Source organism: Castanea sativa, chromosome 12, assembly GCF_040712315.1.
Source record: "Castanea sativa cultivar Marrone di Chiusa Pesio chromosome 12, ASM4071231v1".
In the NCBI taxonomy this organism is placed as follows: Eukaryota; Viridiplantae; Streptophyta; class Magnoliopsida; order Fagales; family Fagaceae; genus Castanea; species Castanea sativa.
The window spans coordinates 7,095,951-7,112,434 of record NC_134024.1 but is presented as its reverse complement, the minus strand read 5'-3'; the positions used below and the strand labels follow the sequence as shown (position 1 = coordinate 7,112,434).

The 16,484-nt window shown below is 34.9% G+C and overlaps 2 protein-coding genes across 3 annotated transcripts; both read right to left on the bottom strand.

Moving 5' to 3' along the window:
* Window positions 1–172: 172 nt before the first annotated feature.
* On the bottom strand, window positions 173–6,197 carry LOC142619810 (acyl-CoA-binding domain-containing protein 2-like). 2 transcript variants are annotated; one of them, XM_075793098.1, is made up of 6 exons: window positions 5,446–6,197; window positions 4,184–4,289; window positions 3,942–4,045; window positions 2,217–2,308; window positions 854–951; window positions 173–591 (listed from the first exon to the last, which is right to left on the bottom strand). In XM_075793098.1, the coding sequence occupies exons 1-6, from the start codon at window positions 5,973–5,975 to the stop codon at window positions 412–414; spliced, it is 1,110 nt and encodes a 369-aa protein (XP_075649213.1). In that variant the 5' UTR covers window positions 5,976–6,197; the 3' UTR covers window positions 173–411. The 2 variants fall into 2 exon arrangements, with proteins under 2 accessions (XP_075649213.1, XP_075649214.1); XM_075793099.1 differs by lacking the exons at window positions 3,942–4,045; window positions 4,184–4,289 and having other exon boundaries at window positions 5,446–6,126.
* A 6,779-nt stretch (window positions 6,198–12,976) lies between these two features.
* On the bottom strand, window positions 12,977–15,202 carry LOC142619135 (glucan endo-1,3-beta-glucosidase). Its single transcript, XM_075792203.1, has 4 exons — window positions 15,008–15,202; window positions 13,893–14,869; window positions 13,465–13,801; window positions 12,977–13,338 (listed from the first exon to the last, which is right to left on the bottom strand). The coding sequence occupies exons 1-4, from the start codon at window positions 15,084–15,086 to the stop codon at window positions 13,316–13,318; spliced, it is 1,416 nt and encodes a 471-aa protein (XP_075648318.1). The 5' UTR covers window positions 15,087–15,202; the 3' UTR covers window positions 12,977–13,315.
* Between the last annotated feature and the right edge of the window lie 1,282 nt (window positions 15,203–16,484).

Below are 16,484 nucleotides of genomic sequence, written 5' to 3'. Positions count from 1 at the left end.
ATAATAGGACGTATGATGTGTAGTAAAATAAATAAAATGGACTCCAGTGATACAGAAAAAACTTTTTTTTTTTAAAGAAGTTGATGGGAATGCTCTAACAACTCCCCTATTCTAGGATTTATATTTTTGCAGTATCTCATGCCCACATTTGAAACTAATGCACAAGTAATCAGACCATAAATCAATTTCACTATTCCATATGCATGCTGTTTTACCCCTTAAATTCATTCTTCACAATTGTTTTAGTTTAATGTTAGTAAGAAACAAAAAATTGGGTAGAAAAAACCTTAATTGCTAACTTAATATATTTGGAAGAGGTAAAAAGTATGAAGGGTTAATACATAAACATATACATCAACTAAGAATTTGCCAAAAATGACTTCAGCAGGATAACCTAAGACTAATAAACCATCAGTCAATCTGCTTCCCCACACTTTGCATCCAAGGCCAGGTTGCCTTACAGAGATCAGAAGGGGAGTCGCCGTCATTGTCCTTTAAATCTGTACCTGCATTTTGCTTCACAAGACATTCGGCAATGGCTTCTCTCTCACACACAACAGCATAATGCAATGGGGTTTGGCCATCATTGTCCTTCCAATAGAGTAATAGAGACAATTTTAACAACAAAAATGAAAGTTGAAAGGGGAAGAAATAACACGCATGGAAGAATCTTTTAAGGTGATGCTTGAGATGAACAGTATTGAGAGCAAGAAAGAAATCCAAAATGCAAAAAATGATCATATAAACTATCTATGCAACCCTTGGACTTGGCTCAGGTAAAAAAGGGGTAGTGTGGGGTAGATTTTAGGTCTCTGTTGCCTAGTAAAACGAAATATGTAGCATTTCAAACTACCTTTGCATTTACATCAGCATTCCTGGTAAGAAGCAATTCGGTGATGTTAAGGTGTCCACGATCTACAGCCCAATGCAATGGGGTACGACCCTCACTATCTGCAACAAATTTAGGCAAACTGAGAAGGCAACATAAGATTTGATTATCTTTGGAAGGAAGAGTACATTTAAAAATAAAATAAAATCCTTTGAACTCCTCATTTTATTACACAATGAGTACATAATACACTTCAAGAACAGAAAATGATACATGCATCTTGTGTATATAAAGCTTAATGAATTTGCGGCAGTACAACAAATCAATTCTCTGATTTAAGCTATTATAGATCATTCAAGTGAAATTTCATTATCATAACAAGTTTCTGTGTATAAATATTGGGGGGTGGGGGATAAAGGAAGAAAGAAAGAAAAATGCACGTATAAGTATAACGATAAGCCTATTCATGTACTCATACAAGAAAAAATTATGCTAACTTAAAACAACCAATCCATATATTGGAAACGGAGTTGAAATCAGCTTGTTTGAACTTATGTCAAGATTGATGTTGATCTAAAATAAGCTAATGTTTTCTAGATTTGGTTAAATAATGCTTCAGTGAACTTGGGTCTGTTCTCAAGCTGTGAGAGCTTGCCAGTCAGTCCAACCTAACATGAAAATTTGTGAACATCCAAGACTCCTGCCATCACTAATCCAGAAACATTATTCCAAGTTACTAGAAAGGTTACTTTATCAGCCAGTTTCACTTATCAATTATGCCTACCTTAATTATGCACAAGCCTAAGAGAACCAAACCTAACTTTGCCCTAGCTTTGGCTTCTTAAGCAATCAAGCTCATAAAATAAGCTTGACCTTGGCTCCGCTCATTAAGTGGGTGAAACACACTTCTGAAGAGCCAAGGCTGAGCTGTTAACAAGCACCCTGGGCTGTTTTAATTACCCAAAATATTTTTAAGTGACATAGGGAAAATCCCCAATTTTTCTGCATGTAGTTGTGTTGGATTTAGGGTTTTGATATAAAAAGAGGAAGGTCTTGACTTAGGGTTATAACTTATAAGAAAGAAAGAAATGAGACATTTATAGTGTTCAAGGTTGTATGAACAGTATCCCAAGAAAGAGAAAAAGAAAATAGAAAATAGAAAGGGACTAGTCCTTTATAACCAAATCAATTTTACTTTAATTGGATTCCACACATGGGCCCCCATAAAATATCTCAAATAGACAAATTTGCAAAATAATAAAAAATTAATCTTCCATGACTGCATCATAAAGACATTGCAGAAACACCTATAGGATCTCAACATCTATTCTAAATCCAACAATGATGTTTACATAATAGACATGGGGACAGCTAAAAAGAACCAAACCTTTCAGATTTACTGAGACACCACCTTCAATACACTTAAGCAAATTATCCACTTCTCCTTCCCTAGCAAAGGCATGAATAGCATCCATTTTCCTGAAAATAAAACAAGCAACATTTATCTCAGCCAAAAGAAAGAAAGAAATGCCCTTAACACTGTTATCAATAATTTATTCTTCCAACAAATGGCATCTCTTAGTGAAAGAATCTGTTATCAAGGAATAATTAATATAATTTATGAATTTTGTTAAATAAATAAATGCTTTGTAATGCTAAGAGGAAGTATAGTATGGCTCAAACAGGCACATCCATAGACATCTTATTAGCTTATTATGCACCATACATTAGGATTTTAAACCTAGCTAATGGAGCATAATACTACTTTATTTTTCTCTCATAAGCAAGAAAGCAACCTATTAAAACCTTTATTAGTAGAACAAACTTTGTTTCTATTGGTAAGTTACACAATTTTTAAATCCATGACCTCACTCAACACCCATTCTAATGGGACTAGGAATTGTCATTTAAGCCAAAGTTGATTGTTGCTAACCAAGAACAAAACAAAAGTGCAGACAGACATTATTCGTGATAGTTTTTTTTTTTTTAAGAACATGATTCATGATAGTTATGCTAAATCACTGATTCCCGGGTCAAGACAAACAGAAAAGTTTTGACTTATAACAGTCAGACAAAGCCTCTTCCATGGGTCCCAAAAAATACAATATAACCTGCAATGAGCTCCAAAGAAAAATTAGCTATCATAAAACCATTAAGTAAAATTGACAACAGGAAGTTAGTTTTAAGATCTCACTAAGAATCCATCAAAAAAATTATTAAAGGCCCTCTCTCCACACTATAAAGTTACAACTTACAACCAGACAAGTCATAGACCAACATCCACAAATCAGCCATCCATAATCAGGTCAGATACCAAGAATGGAAAACCCAACTCATTCCAAGAGGGACATTATGTTTTGGTAAGTTTATAGGAAATTGTTGAAATTGTTCTGCATCCAATTACGTTCAAATATGCACCTGGTAGGTGGTGGTTGTTATTTATAAATACACCCAGTGGTCCAGTATTGGTAAGTTACACCTGAGAATGGGTTTTGAAACCACAACCCCATCCTCCACCCTTTCTTATAAGAAAGAAGTGTCGTTTAAGCTAGAGCACATAGGCCAAAGTGTCTATTAAAAATTCCTGATCTCCTCATCTAATAATCAGTCAACCATATATAATTTGTTGCAACAGGTCATGCAATAAGGTGGGCAGAAAATCTAAACATGACCTTTGACCTGGAGTCTTGTCAACCTTCAAATCATAGTAACTAAAAAAAGACCACTGAGAATTGAGAAAAAGCCCTAATAATTACTCTTCCAAGAAATTAGTCATCCCTGTTACGTATAGAGCTAACTGCAGCACCCAATCATGGAAAGCTCTCAACACCACCTATATTTATCTTGACTAGCTGTTATCCTCTTGAGGATTGTGCATGAGCATGCATGCAGTTGCAGATGGGATTTTTAAATTCAGCATATGATCAGCCTCCAACTAAGCATGATCAGAGCCAAGAAAAAGACATACATGCACACACACTCTACATGGTTTTTTTTTTTCAAATAAATACAGAATCACTTAAAAGGCCATGAAACCACCTTCATGCTCAACTAATTAAGGCTCTAAATGAGAACACTGGACTTGTATATTAAGATGTTGTAAGAACCTTACAACTCATTTCCAGATTCCTCCTCATAAACAAAAGTGCTGAAAACTGGTCCCATTGGTCCTTTAGCATCTGTATTTGATGCATCACCTCCTCTACCTTTGCTCTTCTGATTATACATGAGTTAATAAACCAGGAAAGAGTTATTAAAAAAAAAAGAAAAAAAAAGGAGAACATCACGGAGAAAGTAAGTACATGTACAGAAGACTAAAGAAACAGCCAGTCAGAAAAACAAAAATATTCTCACCAAAGTTGCACCATCTGCCCAAGTAGGATACAAATCTGTAACAATATCAATGTACTTCTGCATAGCTTCTTCTGCAGGCATAGCACCCAATTTCTGCCATGCTTGCCTAACACACATTAGCCAGGACAATATATTTCACACACTCAACCAGGAAGTCTTAAAGTGGAAACAATTTCATGGACCCTAAATAAATATAATGTGCGCAATTGAAAGTAAAGTCTGAACAATTGCAACTCTAGATACTAATGTGCTTATTTCAGTATCTTTTTCCCCCTTATAACGTATACATTAAAACTGACACTGTTGGTATGTGTGTGTGTGTGTGTGTGTGTAGTATTGGTAACCAGAGGTGACAGCTGTTAAACAGATCTTTTTTAAAAAAGAAATTATCACAAGTGGATGATAAGAAAAGAAAAACAATGTATCCAAATAAAAGCTGAAATTTGATCAAACCAAAGAAACAAAATCTGGACAATTCATGCAAGCAAACAATCTTTTTTTTGGATAGACATGTTAGGAGTTGAACCTATGGCGTATGCTCCTTGATGATTGCTCGTTACCAATAGGTTTTCTTTTGGTTAAGGTATTCAATCACAAGTCCTTATTCAATGACAAGAGACTTTTACTAATTGAGATAATTAAAACCCACACAAAATCATTCACTTGTTTTTGAAGCTTTACCAAAAAGCAATCAGATTCTCAATACATCATATGACAGACTCCACATGAACAACTCTGGTTATGAGTAATTGAAATTTTACTCACAACACCACGTATATAGAACTATAGTTATGATCTAACTCGTTCGAGAGTGTCACTTGAGGCAAATTTATTTGTAACTAAGACATTGACTTGTACATTTGTCAACTGAACACACACACACACACACACACAAAGTTCTACCCCAAAAGCAAACATATTTCCTAGTAAAAATACATGTCATAGTCATATCCATTACATTCTTTACTTTCTAATTCGACAACAGCTAAGAATTCCTAAAGATCCAACATCAAAATTCACATACAATTTTCTTCAAATTCATCTATAACCTTTCACAAACATAACCAACTTTGTTACTTAATACTAACTACAACACCCCCCCCCCCCCCCAGTGACTTTAGTCAAATACCCAAAACCCACATAATACTAACCTCATTACCAAGCTTAGGCAATCAATCACATTCACATTCCACATAAAACCCACAAGACCCATTAATCAAAAGAGTGACAATGACAGTGCAACAAAAAAAGAAATTCAATACCATTTAGCTCGAGCCGTCATTTTCAAAGCGGAAGGCTGAGGCGCACTACAGGGACCTTCAGTGGCAATCTTGTAAAACCCATAAAGCTTCAACTGCAACTCGTTCGACACCTTCTCCGACACCCGATCGGCCGCCGCCGCCGCCACGAACGCCGTGGCGGCGCTGAACGTCTCGTCCAATTCCGTACTCTCCACTCCCTCCCAATCATCATAATCGTCGTCGTCGTCGTCATCGTCGTCGTCGTCATCACCGACATCGTCGCCGTAAACGCTGTCGTTCCCGACGCTGCCTTGCTCGGCGACCATGGAGTAAGAATCGTGGGAATCGTGGGCCGGGGGGCTAGAACCACTGCCGTCGTGGTCGAGGGTCTCGGGTTCGGGTTCGGGTTCGGGTATCTTGGGCTCGGCGGAGCGAGAGATCGAGAGGTTGTCGTCTTTGAAAGAGATGACTATGGAGATGAGCTTGGCGAGAAGGTATGAGAAAATGAGACCGAGGACTACGGATTGGACGAGTTGTTGCCAATCAGCCATGGCTATACGGAAAATTCGATTTCTGTTATAAAAAAACCCCTAATTGAACGGAATGGAGGGGGGTTTTCAAAACCCTAGAAATGGATCATATGTTAGAGAGAGAGAGAGTCAGAAACAAAGAGCTAAAAAATTTTCAGAGAAAGAGAGAGAGATGACAAATGTGAAATACAGAGGGAGACGAGAGAGAGGTGTGTGTGTTGTGTTTTTTTTTTTGTTTGCGCCAGGTGGAAAGAGGACGCACAGTATTGATTGACTATATATATGTACTTTTTTTTCTTTTTCTTTTTTGGGTCTTTTAAAGGAGGGATAAAATAAATATCTCCTGCGCCAGTCGTATGATAGTGATCTGCATGTGTATATATATAAATTGGGAAAATATTTTTTTAAAAATAAATAAATTTTTTGCGAAATATATATCTCGTATTGTCGTCTTGGATCGTATGTACTTTTTTGCTGGTTTGGAAATTAATTGTTTTTTGTAGTTTAATTAGATAATGTGAGACAAAAAGTTATTTGAAATGAATTTGAGGAAAAAAAATATTGTAGAATCTGTAAATAATAGATAATTTAAGCAAAAAATTAACTTATAATCGATTGTCATATGCACACTAAGAAAGTGCTTAGTAATTATTGAACATACAAATTATAAGTATTTTTGGAGTAATATGATAATCTTTACTACATCATCTTACATGAATGGTGAGTACTAATCTTAATATATGAGTAGTGCTAGGGATGTGTGTCAAAGAGTATTTGGTATTGTATAATTAGAAGATGAGTTCTATGTTTGTGGGGGGTCTACTTCGCACCCATGTAACCCTTTACACTAGGTAATAAATCAACATGGGGGCGGTGATCCTTGTCATCTTTGATAATGACACTTGGTTGATCACTATGTGGGTGATAATTAGTCTAGGCATCACTATGTGGTTCTTGCCATTCTGAGATCACTTTCTCTTTGACCTTTGCCATCAATATGAGGTGTATGGACAGTAGTAGCTTGGTAGTTACCACGTTGGCTTATAGGTCATTTCGAGTCATAAGTTGATGTGATAAAACTTGGAAGGTTATGGTCCGTATGAATTGAGGGAGGGAGGGAGAGAGGGAGGGAGAGTAGAGTAAAGTAGAATAGATTTAGCACAAAATTAGCATATTTTTATCTAACTCTACTCTACTCCCCTCTACTCCCCCTCCTTCCTCCCTCCATCCGAACAAGCCATTAAGGTTGCAGTTGTCTTGCTGCCATTGGGCTAATTAATGCATTCAAATACATTCAAGTGTTTGGTTTAATTTGCTCTTTTTAAATGTATTCTAGTTGGAAATCCGTGCAATAGCAAAGCTATTGAAAGTAAGATCTAATAATATCTTAGTTATTTTCTTCTTCTCTTCAATATGTCTTTTTTTGTGGTAATTTGAAATGTTGTAGTAAGTAAGAGATTTGTTCCAAATCATTAATTACCACAATCGAACTATAGGCAACCAATTTTAAGGAGGTCATTGCAACCAATTGCATGCCAATGCAAACTATCATCCACATATATCTTATTATATAGTCCATCTAGGGAATAAGTTGTTACAAGATGAATATGTTGGAGACTGAACCATGAAGGTTGGATATATACCCACCATAAGAGCATTCCAATCTAGAAATTATATCATATTCTATTTTACTATCTCAAAAAGCTATTTTATCAATTATATCATACTATTTTACAATACATCCAACATCCCAATAATTTATTTTACAATGCAACACATTAAAATAATATATTTCAATACATAAATAAAAGCCAAAAATGAGACATGGAGAGAGTGATAGAGATTGAGACATGAGACAGAGAGTGGGAGGAGAGAAGAATGAATAAAAAAATATTATTTCCTTTTACAATTGTGCTATAGTACCATCACAAAATTGTGATGGTATTGTAGCACAATTCTAAATATTTTTAGGATACCAGACCAATACAAGGCCAAATGCTAGGGCCTTTTAGTACTTTAATGTTAAAATTTGCTTACATATGCTATTTGCAAGGCCAATTGTGAATACTCTAAGGTAGAGATGCCACTATTCATTTGCCACCAATATTTTTTGTTTAACTTCTAACTTATGTTGTTTTTGTATAACTTTTTAAAACCTCATTTTTTTTTCTAAATATAATTTAACCCACCTTTAATAAAAAACAGTAAATAAGAAGTCAAATAAATTGTTGTCAAAATGACACATATAATATGGCGCTTGATGTTTGGCTAGATTATTTGCTAAAATATGAGATAAAATGAGTAACATTAAGCAAATAAGCTAGCTAAGTAGCTAACTTGACTTATTTTGAACGCATGTAAATGATTTTAAGCAAATAGCCCAATCATTCATGTAATTTCCAAAGAGCATTCTCCTGTGGTTGGATAAATTTAATGAATCATGAATCAATAATATTTCAGTTGCATGAATAATATTCTTCATCCCCTTTCGTTTTTGGATTTGTAGTCTGATGAATGGAGATGGCTTAATCTTATTATATATCTCCTCTTTCTTAACAAAATTTATCATTATATATCTAGAGAGAGAGAGAGAGAGAGAGAGAGAGAGTTTATGCCAAGCAATTGCACTAAAAAAAACTGGTAACATACTAGATTGCTACAAAGCACATCCATTGTTTGTTGAAGTTTCAAAAAATAAAATTAGAAAGTAAAATATATTGTGGAATTTGCAAATAGTGGATAATTTAACCAAAAGTTAAGCTTATAATCGATTGTCTTATGCACACTGAAAAAGTGTGTAATAATAGCAAGTGTGCAGTAATTATTGAATATACAAATTATAAATGTAGGGTCATTGGGCCTAGGAATATATGTAGGGTGCCCCAAGAGTATTTTTTGGGCTAGAAGCCCAGTTCGAGGACGTGGAATGATCCTAGAGTGTATGAATACTAACTCATAAGAAAATACTAGGTAAAGAAGAGATAATGTCTGAATAAATATGTCCAAGGAAGATTGTGTCCTCAGTGAGGTGAAGCTGAGGTAGGAGAATGGTTGTTTGATATCCACATGCTATGTTCTAGAAATTCTTATAGGATGGGGAAGACATAGTACACGTAAGAAGAAGGGCGGTGGAATATTTAAGATAAAGCTGTTATTACCGCCCCCGCATTAAATGCTCTGCAACTGATATTCTAGCCACATTAATGGGGAAGTGAGACCTGAATATCAAGCTTGAAACTTGGCCCCTATCTCCAAAGATTTCAGGGAAGGTGGATGGGACAAGTATCTAAACCAGCGGTCTAATCATGAGGTGGAAGGTGAGAAGGGAAAGAAGAAGAAGAGAGTATAAAAGGGAGAAGGGACCTTCGGTAAGAGAGAGGATTCTTTTGGTAGAGAAAAATAGAGAGAAAATACATTGTTAACTTGACTATCCATACTTGTAATCTATCTTGGGAAACAGTAATATAAGTCTTCCTCGGCTTGTATCCGAGGAGAAGATTTATTTCATATTCATATAAACAGTTCCTCATATATGTCATTGTGATCAAAGACCATCATCTTTTGTCAGCTAAATATTATTAGAATCTAGATTTCAAGCCAACTCTCTACATATTTCATTGTAAAAAGGTTTTTCAGACCCATCTCCTTCTAATTGTGGGTCCAGGCTCGAATTGTGTCCTTACAATAAGTATTTTCAGAGTAATATAATAATCTTTAGATTATTTGAAATGAATTTGAGAAAAAAAAATATTGTGGAATCTGCAAATAGTAGATAATTTAAGCAAAAAGTAAGCTCATAATCGATTGTCATATGCACACTGAGAAAGTGTGTGATAATTATTTAATATACAAATTATAAGTATTTTCGGAGTAATATAATAATCTTTACTACATTCTCTCACATGAATAATGAGTCCAAATCTTAATATATGAGTAGTGCTATGAAAGGGGAGTATGTCAAAGAGTATTTGGTATTGTCTAATTACAAGATGAGTTCTATGTTTGTCGGGGGTCTACTTTCCACCCATATAACCAAGGTTGTTAAAATGGGGATCCTACGTAGGATTGTGGAAGGTAGGTAGGATCGTGGATCGTAAAATCGAATCGTGGATCGTAAGATCCTACCTATTTTTAGATTTTAAGCAAAAAACCTATTGATAGTGACTTTGTATGTTATATAATCACTTAAAATATGAATCTACCCATTAAAAAAATTGCATAATAAAATGTAATTTGCACGCACTACATCGTCCTTATGTCATTCTAACGAAACAAAATATATATAACTTTTGACATAATTTATCTAAAAAGTTCAGTACATGTTTAATTAGCAACTAAGTACTAAAGTATTATCTACACATGGAAAATGTTTTCCAAATTCTATCCAAATCCAAAATAAGTTAGGCTAATTAGCATATAAAAACTAACTAACTACAAATTTGCAATATGTAATCCAAAAGAGAATTCTCAATCTAAGGTAAACTAGCTAATTACAAATGTGAAATCCAAAAGAGAATTCTCATTCTAAGGTTCTTCTAATATGAATGTTTCTAAATATTTTAGGTTTTGTTTTTTAAAACGTTAAACTTAAGAATGCATAAAGGCAGAAGTGGCTCACCATTAAGAGGGCTGAAAGGTGTTGGATTTTTGACAGAGGACTGAGGAGGCGCGAGATAGAGGTGCTAGAGCTTAGTGTTTCTAAATATTTTAGGTTTTGTTTTTGAAAACGTTAAACTTTACTACCATAGGTTTTTTTTGAGATTTTATGTTGACATAGGGTTAAATTTAGGACTTCAATTCATTATTGGGCTATTAATAACCCGTTGGACTTGTGGGTTAGGTGGATTATCTTACCCAAATGAATCCCACTTAAAAAAATAAAAATAAAATAAAAAATCAAGCCAAATGGTAGGATCGGTAGGATCCCATACAATCCTACGATCCTACATGATCATACATATGATCCTACCATTTTTGTGATCCTGCTACGATTTTAAACTTTTTGGTAAGGTGAGATCGTAAAATCATGCAATTTTACGATTCAAATCGCGATTTTGACAACCATGCATATAACCCTTTACAGAAGTTAATAAATCAACATGGGGGCAGTGGTTCTTGTCATCTTTAATAATGACACTTGGTTGATCACTATGTGGGTGATAATTAGTCTGGGCATCACTATGTGGTTCTTGCCATTTTGAGATCACTTTCTCTTTGACCTTTGCCATCAATATGAGATGTATGGACAATAGTAGCTTGGTAGTTACCACGTTGGCTTATAGGTGATTTCGAGTCATAAGTTTTTTTTTTTTTTGCTAGGTAAGTGCGGGGATAGAACCCTCGAGCAACAAGTCACAAAGGAACCCTGGTGCCACTTGGCTACAAGGCCATTGGCATTTTGAGTCATAAGTTGATGTGCAAAAGCTTAAAACTTGGAAGGCTATGGTCCGTTTAGATTGAAGGGGAGGGAGGAGAGTAGAGTAGAGTAAAGTAGATTTAGCACAAAATTAGCTTATTTTTGGCCAACTCTACTCTACTCCCCTCCACTCTCCCTCCTTCCTCCCTCCATCCAAACAGACCATTAAGGTTGCAGTTGTCTTGCTACTATTGGTCTAATTAATACATTCAAGTGTTTGGTTTAATTTGCTCTTTTTAAATGTATTCTAGTTGGAAATCCGTGCAATAGCAAAGCTATTGAAAGTAAGATCTAATAATATCTTGGTTATTTTCTTCTTCTCTTTAAGATGTCTTTTTTTTTTTTTTGTGGTAATTTGAAATGCTGTAGTAAGTAAGAGATTTGTTCCAAATCATTAATTACCGCAATCGAACTATAGGCAACCAATTTTAAGGAGGTCATTGCAACCAATTGCATGGCAATACAAATTATCATCCACATATATTTTATTATATAGTCCATCTAGGGAATAAGTTGTTACAAGATGAATATGTTGGAGATTGAACCTTGGAGGTTGGATACATACCCACTATAACTATAAGAGCATTCCCATCTGGAAATTCTATCCTATTCTATTTTACCATATCAAAAAACTATTTTATCAATTATATCATACTATTTTACAATACACCCAACATCCCAATTTTTATTTTACAATGCAACACATTAAAATAATGTATCTACACAATAAAATAATATATTTCAAAACATAAATAAAAGCTAGAAATGAGACAAGGAGAGAGAGAGATAGAGATTGAGACGTGAGACAGAGAGTGGGAGGAGAGAGGAATGAATAAAAAAATATTATTTCTTTTTACAATTGTGCTATAGTACCATCACAATTGTAGCACAATTCTAAATTTTTTTAGGATACCAAACCAATACAAGACCAAATGTTGGGGCCTTTTAGTACTTTAATGCTAAAGTTTGCTTACATATGCCATTTGCAAGGCCAATTGTGATTTGTGAATGCTCTAAGGTAGAGATGCCACTATTCATTTGCCACCAATATTTTTTGTGTAACTTCTAACTTATGTTGTTTTTGTATAACTTTTAAAAACCTCATTTTTTTTCTAAGTATAAGTATAATTTAACCCACCTCTAATAAAAAAAATAGTAAATAAAAAGTCAAATAAGTTGTTGCCAAAAGGACACATATATTATGGGGCTTTATGTTTGGTTATATTATTTGCTAAAATATGAGATAAAATGAGTAACATTAAGCAAATAAGCTAGCTAAGTAGCTAACTTGACTTATTTTGAACGCATGTAAATGATTTTAAGCAAATAAGCTAGCTTTAAGCAAACAGCCCAGTCATTCATGTAATTTCCAAAGAGCATTCTCCTGTGGTTGGATAAATTTAATGAATCATGAATCAATAATATTTCAGTTGCATGAATTATATTCTTCATCCCCTTTGGTTGTTGGATTTGTAGTCTGATGAATGGAGATGGCTTAATCTTATTATATATCTCCTCTTTCTTAACAAAATTTATTATTATATATCCATAGAGAGAGAGAGAGAGAGAGAGAGAGAGAGAGTTTATGCCAAGCAATTGCACTAAAAAAAATACTGGTAACATACTAGATTGCTGCAAAGCACATCCATTGTTTGTTGAAGTTTCAAAAAATAAAATCAGAAAGTAAAATTTTGTTTAATGAATTATCTTCCTTTAACATTGATGACTATCTATAATAAGCCAGTGAAAATCGATCAAGCTGCTATGAATTTTGACTAACACTACGTGTCCATGTCTAGAAACACATATTACTAATCACTTATTCTATCCTCAAAAAAGAAAAGGAGATAATAATAATAATAATACTATAATAGCTTTAAAAGCCTGCATTGACTTGTAGCAATGGTCAATCTCTAGCGAGTATCCTTTGCAATTCAGCTCATTCTCAATATTTGCACCTTCCATAGCCTGTTCAAAATAAAAGATAAATGAAATCAATGCCTTCAAAAAAATAAATACAAATTTATAATAAAAAAAAAAAATTTAAATTTAAATAAATAAGGAAGAAGAAGGAGGAGTATATATGAGACTTACTCGGATCCACATCTGTGAGGACTCCAGAATGTTCAAAATCACAATCATACTCATAACTTCCCATTACTTGATAGTACAAATTCATAGCATAAGCTGCATGGGCCCGAACTGTATTTGGATCAAAACACATCCCTCCTTCTTGGATCGGCCCACAGTCCAAGCCCAGCCCACAAACATAATCAATATTCCTTTGCAAAGCATCTTGATCAACCCCTGATTTAGGCAGACACCATCTTTTTCCTTCAACTGGCTGCAAAGTTGGGCTTTGGCCGATTGGTGGAACCGCTGGGCCTGGGCTCTCATATGGGCTTGGGTTCATAGGAACGGATGATCTACCCTGCCAGAGCCAAGTCCACAAACCAATCAAGAATTAGCATAATGATGATTAGCAAAAATGTTTTATGGTGATTATCGGCTGCGGCAGCTACCGTGGGCTGCATGATCCCTATATCATAGACGGGCGTCATATCGGGCCGAAACAACCCGAAGTTCCTCTCGCCTATTGGGCCGGGCTTGAGATTTTCGTTGAATAGAGCAAAAATGAATGTCTCAAATGTCCTGTTGGGCATGAGAGGTGTCCCAGCACCTGAGTTGACATGTCTCATAAGATTTCCATTGTATTCAGCAGCATTCTCTGGGCTAACGCCAACTTGGCCCGAATCTCCCTCCGAAGGCCAACCCGTTTCCGCAATAACTATTTCGAGGTCCTCAAAGCCCAGCAGTTTCATGGCTGAAAAAACTGCATCCAATTGTGCATCCAACATGTTTGTGTATGTAAGCTTAGTGTTCTCATCAAGAACCCCTGGATTGGGCCTAAAAAGTGCATAATCCAATGTGTCACCTGAATACCCGAAATATGGATATGGATTTACCATGAAAGGTGCATTGGTGGATCTAAGGAAGTTAAACAATGGTTTAAACACATGGGTGTCATAGCCTTGTCTAAATTTTCCAGTGGATGGTGGGCTTGAGGTTGATAAAATGCCCAAAGAGTGGGGTGTAGAAACCTTAATTTTTGGGTCCAAAGAGGCCGCCACAAGTGCTGTGTGAAGGGTCTGCATGGCTGGGACAAGGCTTGCAATGAACAATTTATTAGCTGTGGATAATACTTCATTGCCTACTAAAATTCGGACTATATTGGTGGCTGGTGTATAAGCTTGGACATTGGTTTTAACCCATTGTTCAGCAAAGCTTAGCTTGGTTAGGTGGGGGATTTGGTCATTAGGGACAGTGATTGTGACCTCAATTCCTGTGTGAGCAAAGGCTTGCAATATTTCAGGGTTGGAATCGAAGAGCCTGATGCGGTCGATAATGGTGGATTCTACAAGGAAATGTGCAACTTGGGGTGCTGGAGGAAGATCATTTGCCACTGTGCCAAAGTTGACCCCAATGGATCCTTGCACACCTGAAAACAACATAGTTGAATTTTTAGACTTTTCTTAGTATTATAGTTCAAATCAAAGTGTACAAAGTTAAAGCTAAGTGTAAAGGCCAAAAATGCCAAACTTTTGAATATAGGCCTAATGTTTGTGTATGGACGTACCTTGGAACAGAGTTGATGCAAGGAGAAGCAAGATTTGGCTGACCATTGAAGCAAAAATGATGGCAATGGCGTTGTCCATGACTCTAGTGTGGAGGTGAAGATGATGATGAATGGTACAATGGAAGCAGCCATTGCTGAAGAAGTAACCTTGAGATGCTTTGCTTTGTGATTGGGGAAGATTTTGGTTCTAATGGTTGAAAGTGTGCTATGAGAGAGCTTTATCTTTTGTGCTTGCTTTAGATGACACTTTGAATCTGTTCTATCATAATCTTTTTGCAGTTTGGGAGGAAATTTTGTCAACAAATGTCTAGTCAAATTAAGTGTTTTAGTATTCTAATTTTTCCTTTTTTTTAGTATAAGCAAGTAGTTCATACTTGAAACTGAGAATCTGCTAGTTGCTAAAGCTATGTGCTTAGGCTAAAGACAGATCTTGCTTTTGTTGGGAATAATCTTTGCTTAAAATGGTGGAAAGGGAATTGTCATAAACATATTCTAAAGAATAATTTTCTTATAAGTTTTTTGTTTTATTAAATTACACTTATTGCTTGTGCATAAAGAAACAATAGTGACTTCCGGAAATTTTGCAAAAAATTGACAATCCTCCTAAGTTTTATATATGTCAAGAATAGTAGATACAATTAAATTTCTGTTTTACCGAATTACATATTTGCAACATTTAATTAAATCATATATATTATGAACAAAACATGGATTGCAAGCCAAAGGAAAATAGGGAAATACTATCGCCTAACAAAGGAAAAGTAGACTACAAAAATAATAAGTATCTAGATTGTAAAATTAGGAATTTCAACGTATCAATTATTTTATCACAAAGCTTAATAGGGGACTTTTTTTTTCTACAAAAATTTAACTGTAATTGCTGTTTTCTTATATTTAAAAGGAGGTTGATATATATATTATTTTAAACTACTTATATATGTAAAGGTTTGGAGGTTGATTTTTTTTTTTTTTTTTCACTTGCTACAATAACTCTCAAGACCGAGTTGGTACATATATGAATATGTGATACATATATCACATACATGATATCATTTTTCCTCTAGGACAGAAAGTCATCATAACATTGCCAACTCATAATCAAAATATTTTGTCCATACCAATGATCACAATCAAGAGACCATGATTCGACAACGTGGGAGCAGAGATCCATCAGTCTCAACCTCCCTAAATTTTGAATTCATTAATATCGATTGTCAAGTACACACTACAGGCTCACCATAAAAACATAAACCCACTTTGTCTTTTTCTTTAAAAAAAAAAAAAACAATAGTCAAGTGCAAACAAATATTTTAATGCAATACAACTATACAATTGCTGATATATATGCATTGGAAGGTTTGAGGAGAAGATGTCTTTTCAAAGGAAATGTAAATGGCCATAAATATGAATTACTTTTGGTAATTCAAACTATTATTATTATTAAATATTAACATTGTCAACGTTATTCTAATATATC

What these genes read in the sequence shown, in the direction of transcription:
- LOC142619810 (XM_075793098.1), bottom strand. Translation starts at nt 5,975, where the DNA reads ATGGCTGATTGGCAACAACTCGTCCAATCCGTAGTCCTCGGTCTCATT. An exon ending in GAGGAATCTGGAAATGAGTT is followed by an intron (nt 2,309 to 3,941) that starts GTAAGGTTCTTA and finishes TTTTATTTTCAG; the next exon opens with GAAAATGGATGCTATTCATG. An exon ending in TGTCTCAGTAAATCTGAAAG is followed by an intron (nt 952 to 2,216) that starts GTTTGGTTCTTT and finishes AATTTGTTGCAG; the next exon opens with ATAGTGAGGGTCGTACCCCA.
- LOC142619135 (XM_075792203.1), bottom strand. Translation starts at nt 15,086, where the DNA reads ATGGACAACGCCATTGCCATCATTTTTGCTTCAATGGTCAGCCAAATC. An exon ending in TAGGGATCATGCAGCCCACG is followed by an intron (nt 13,802 to 13,892) that starts GTAGCTGCCGCA and finishes TGGCTCTGGCAG; the next exon opens with GGTAGATCATCCGTTCCTAT. An exon ending in CCTCACAGATGTGGATCCGA is followed by an intron (nt 13,339 to 13,464) that starts GTAAGTCTCATA and finishes TATTTTGAACAG; the next exon opens with GCTATGGAAGGTGCAAATAT.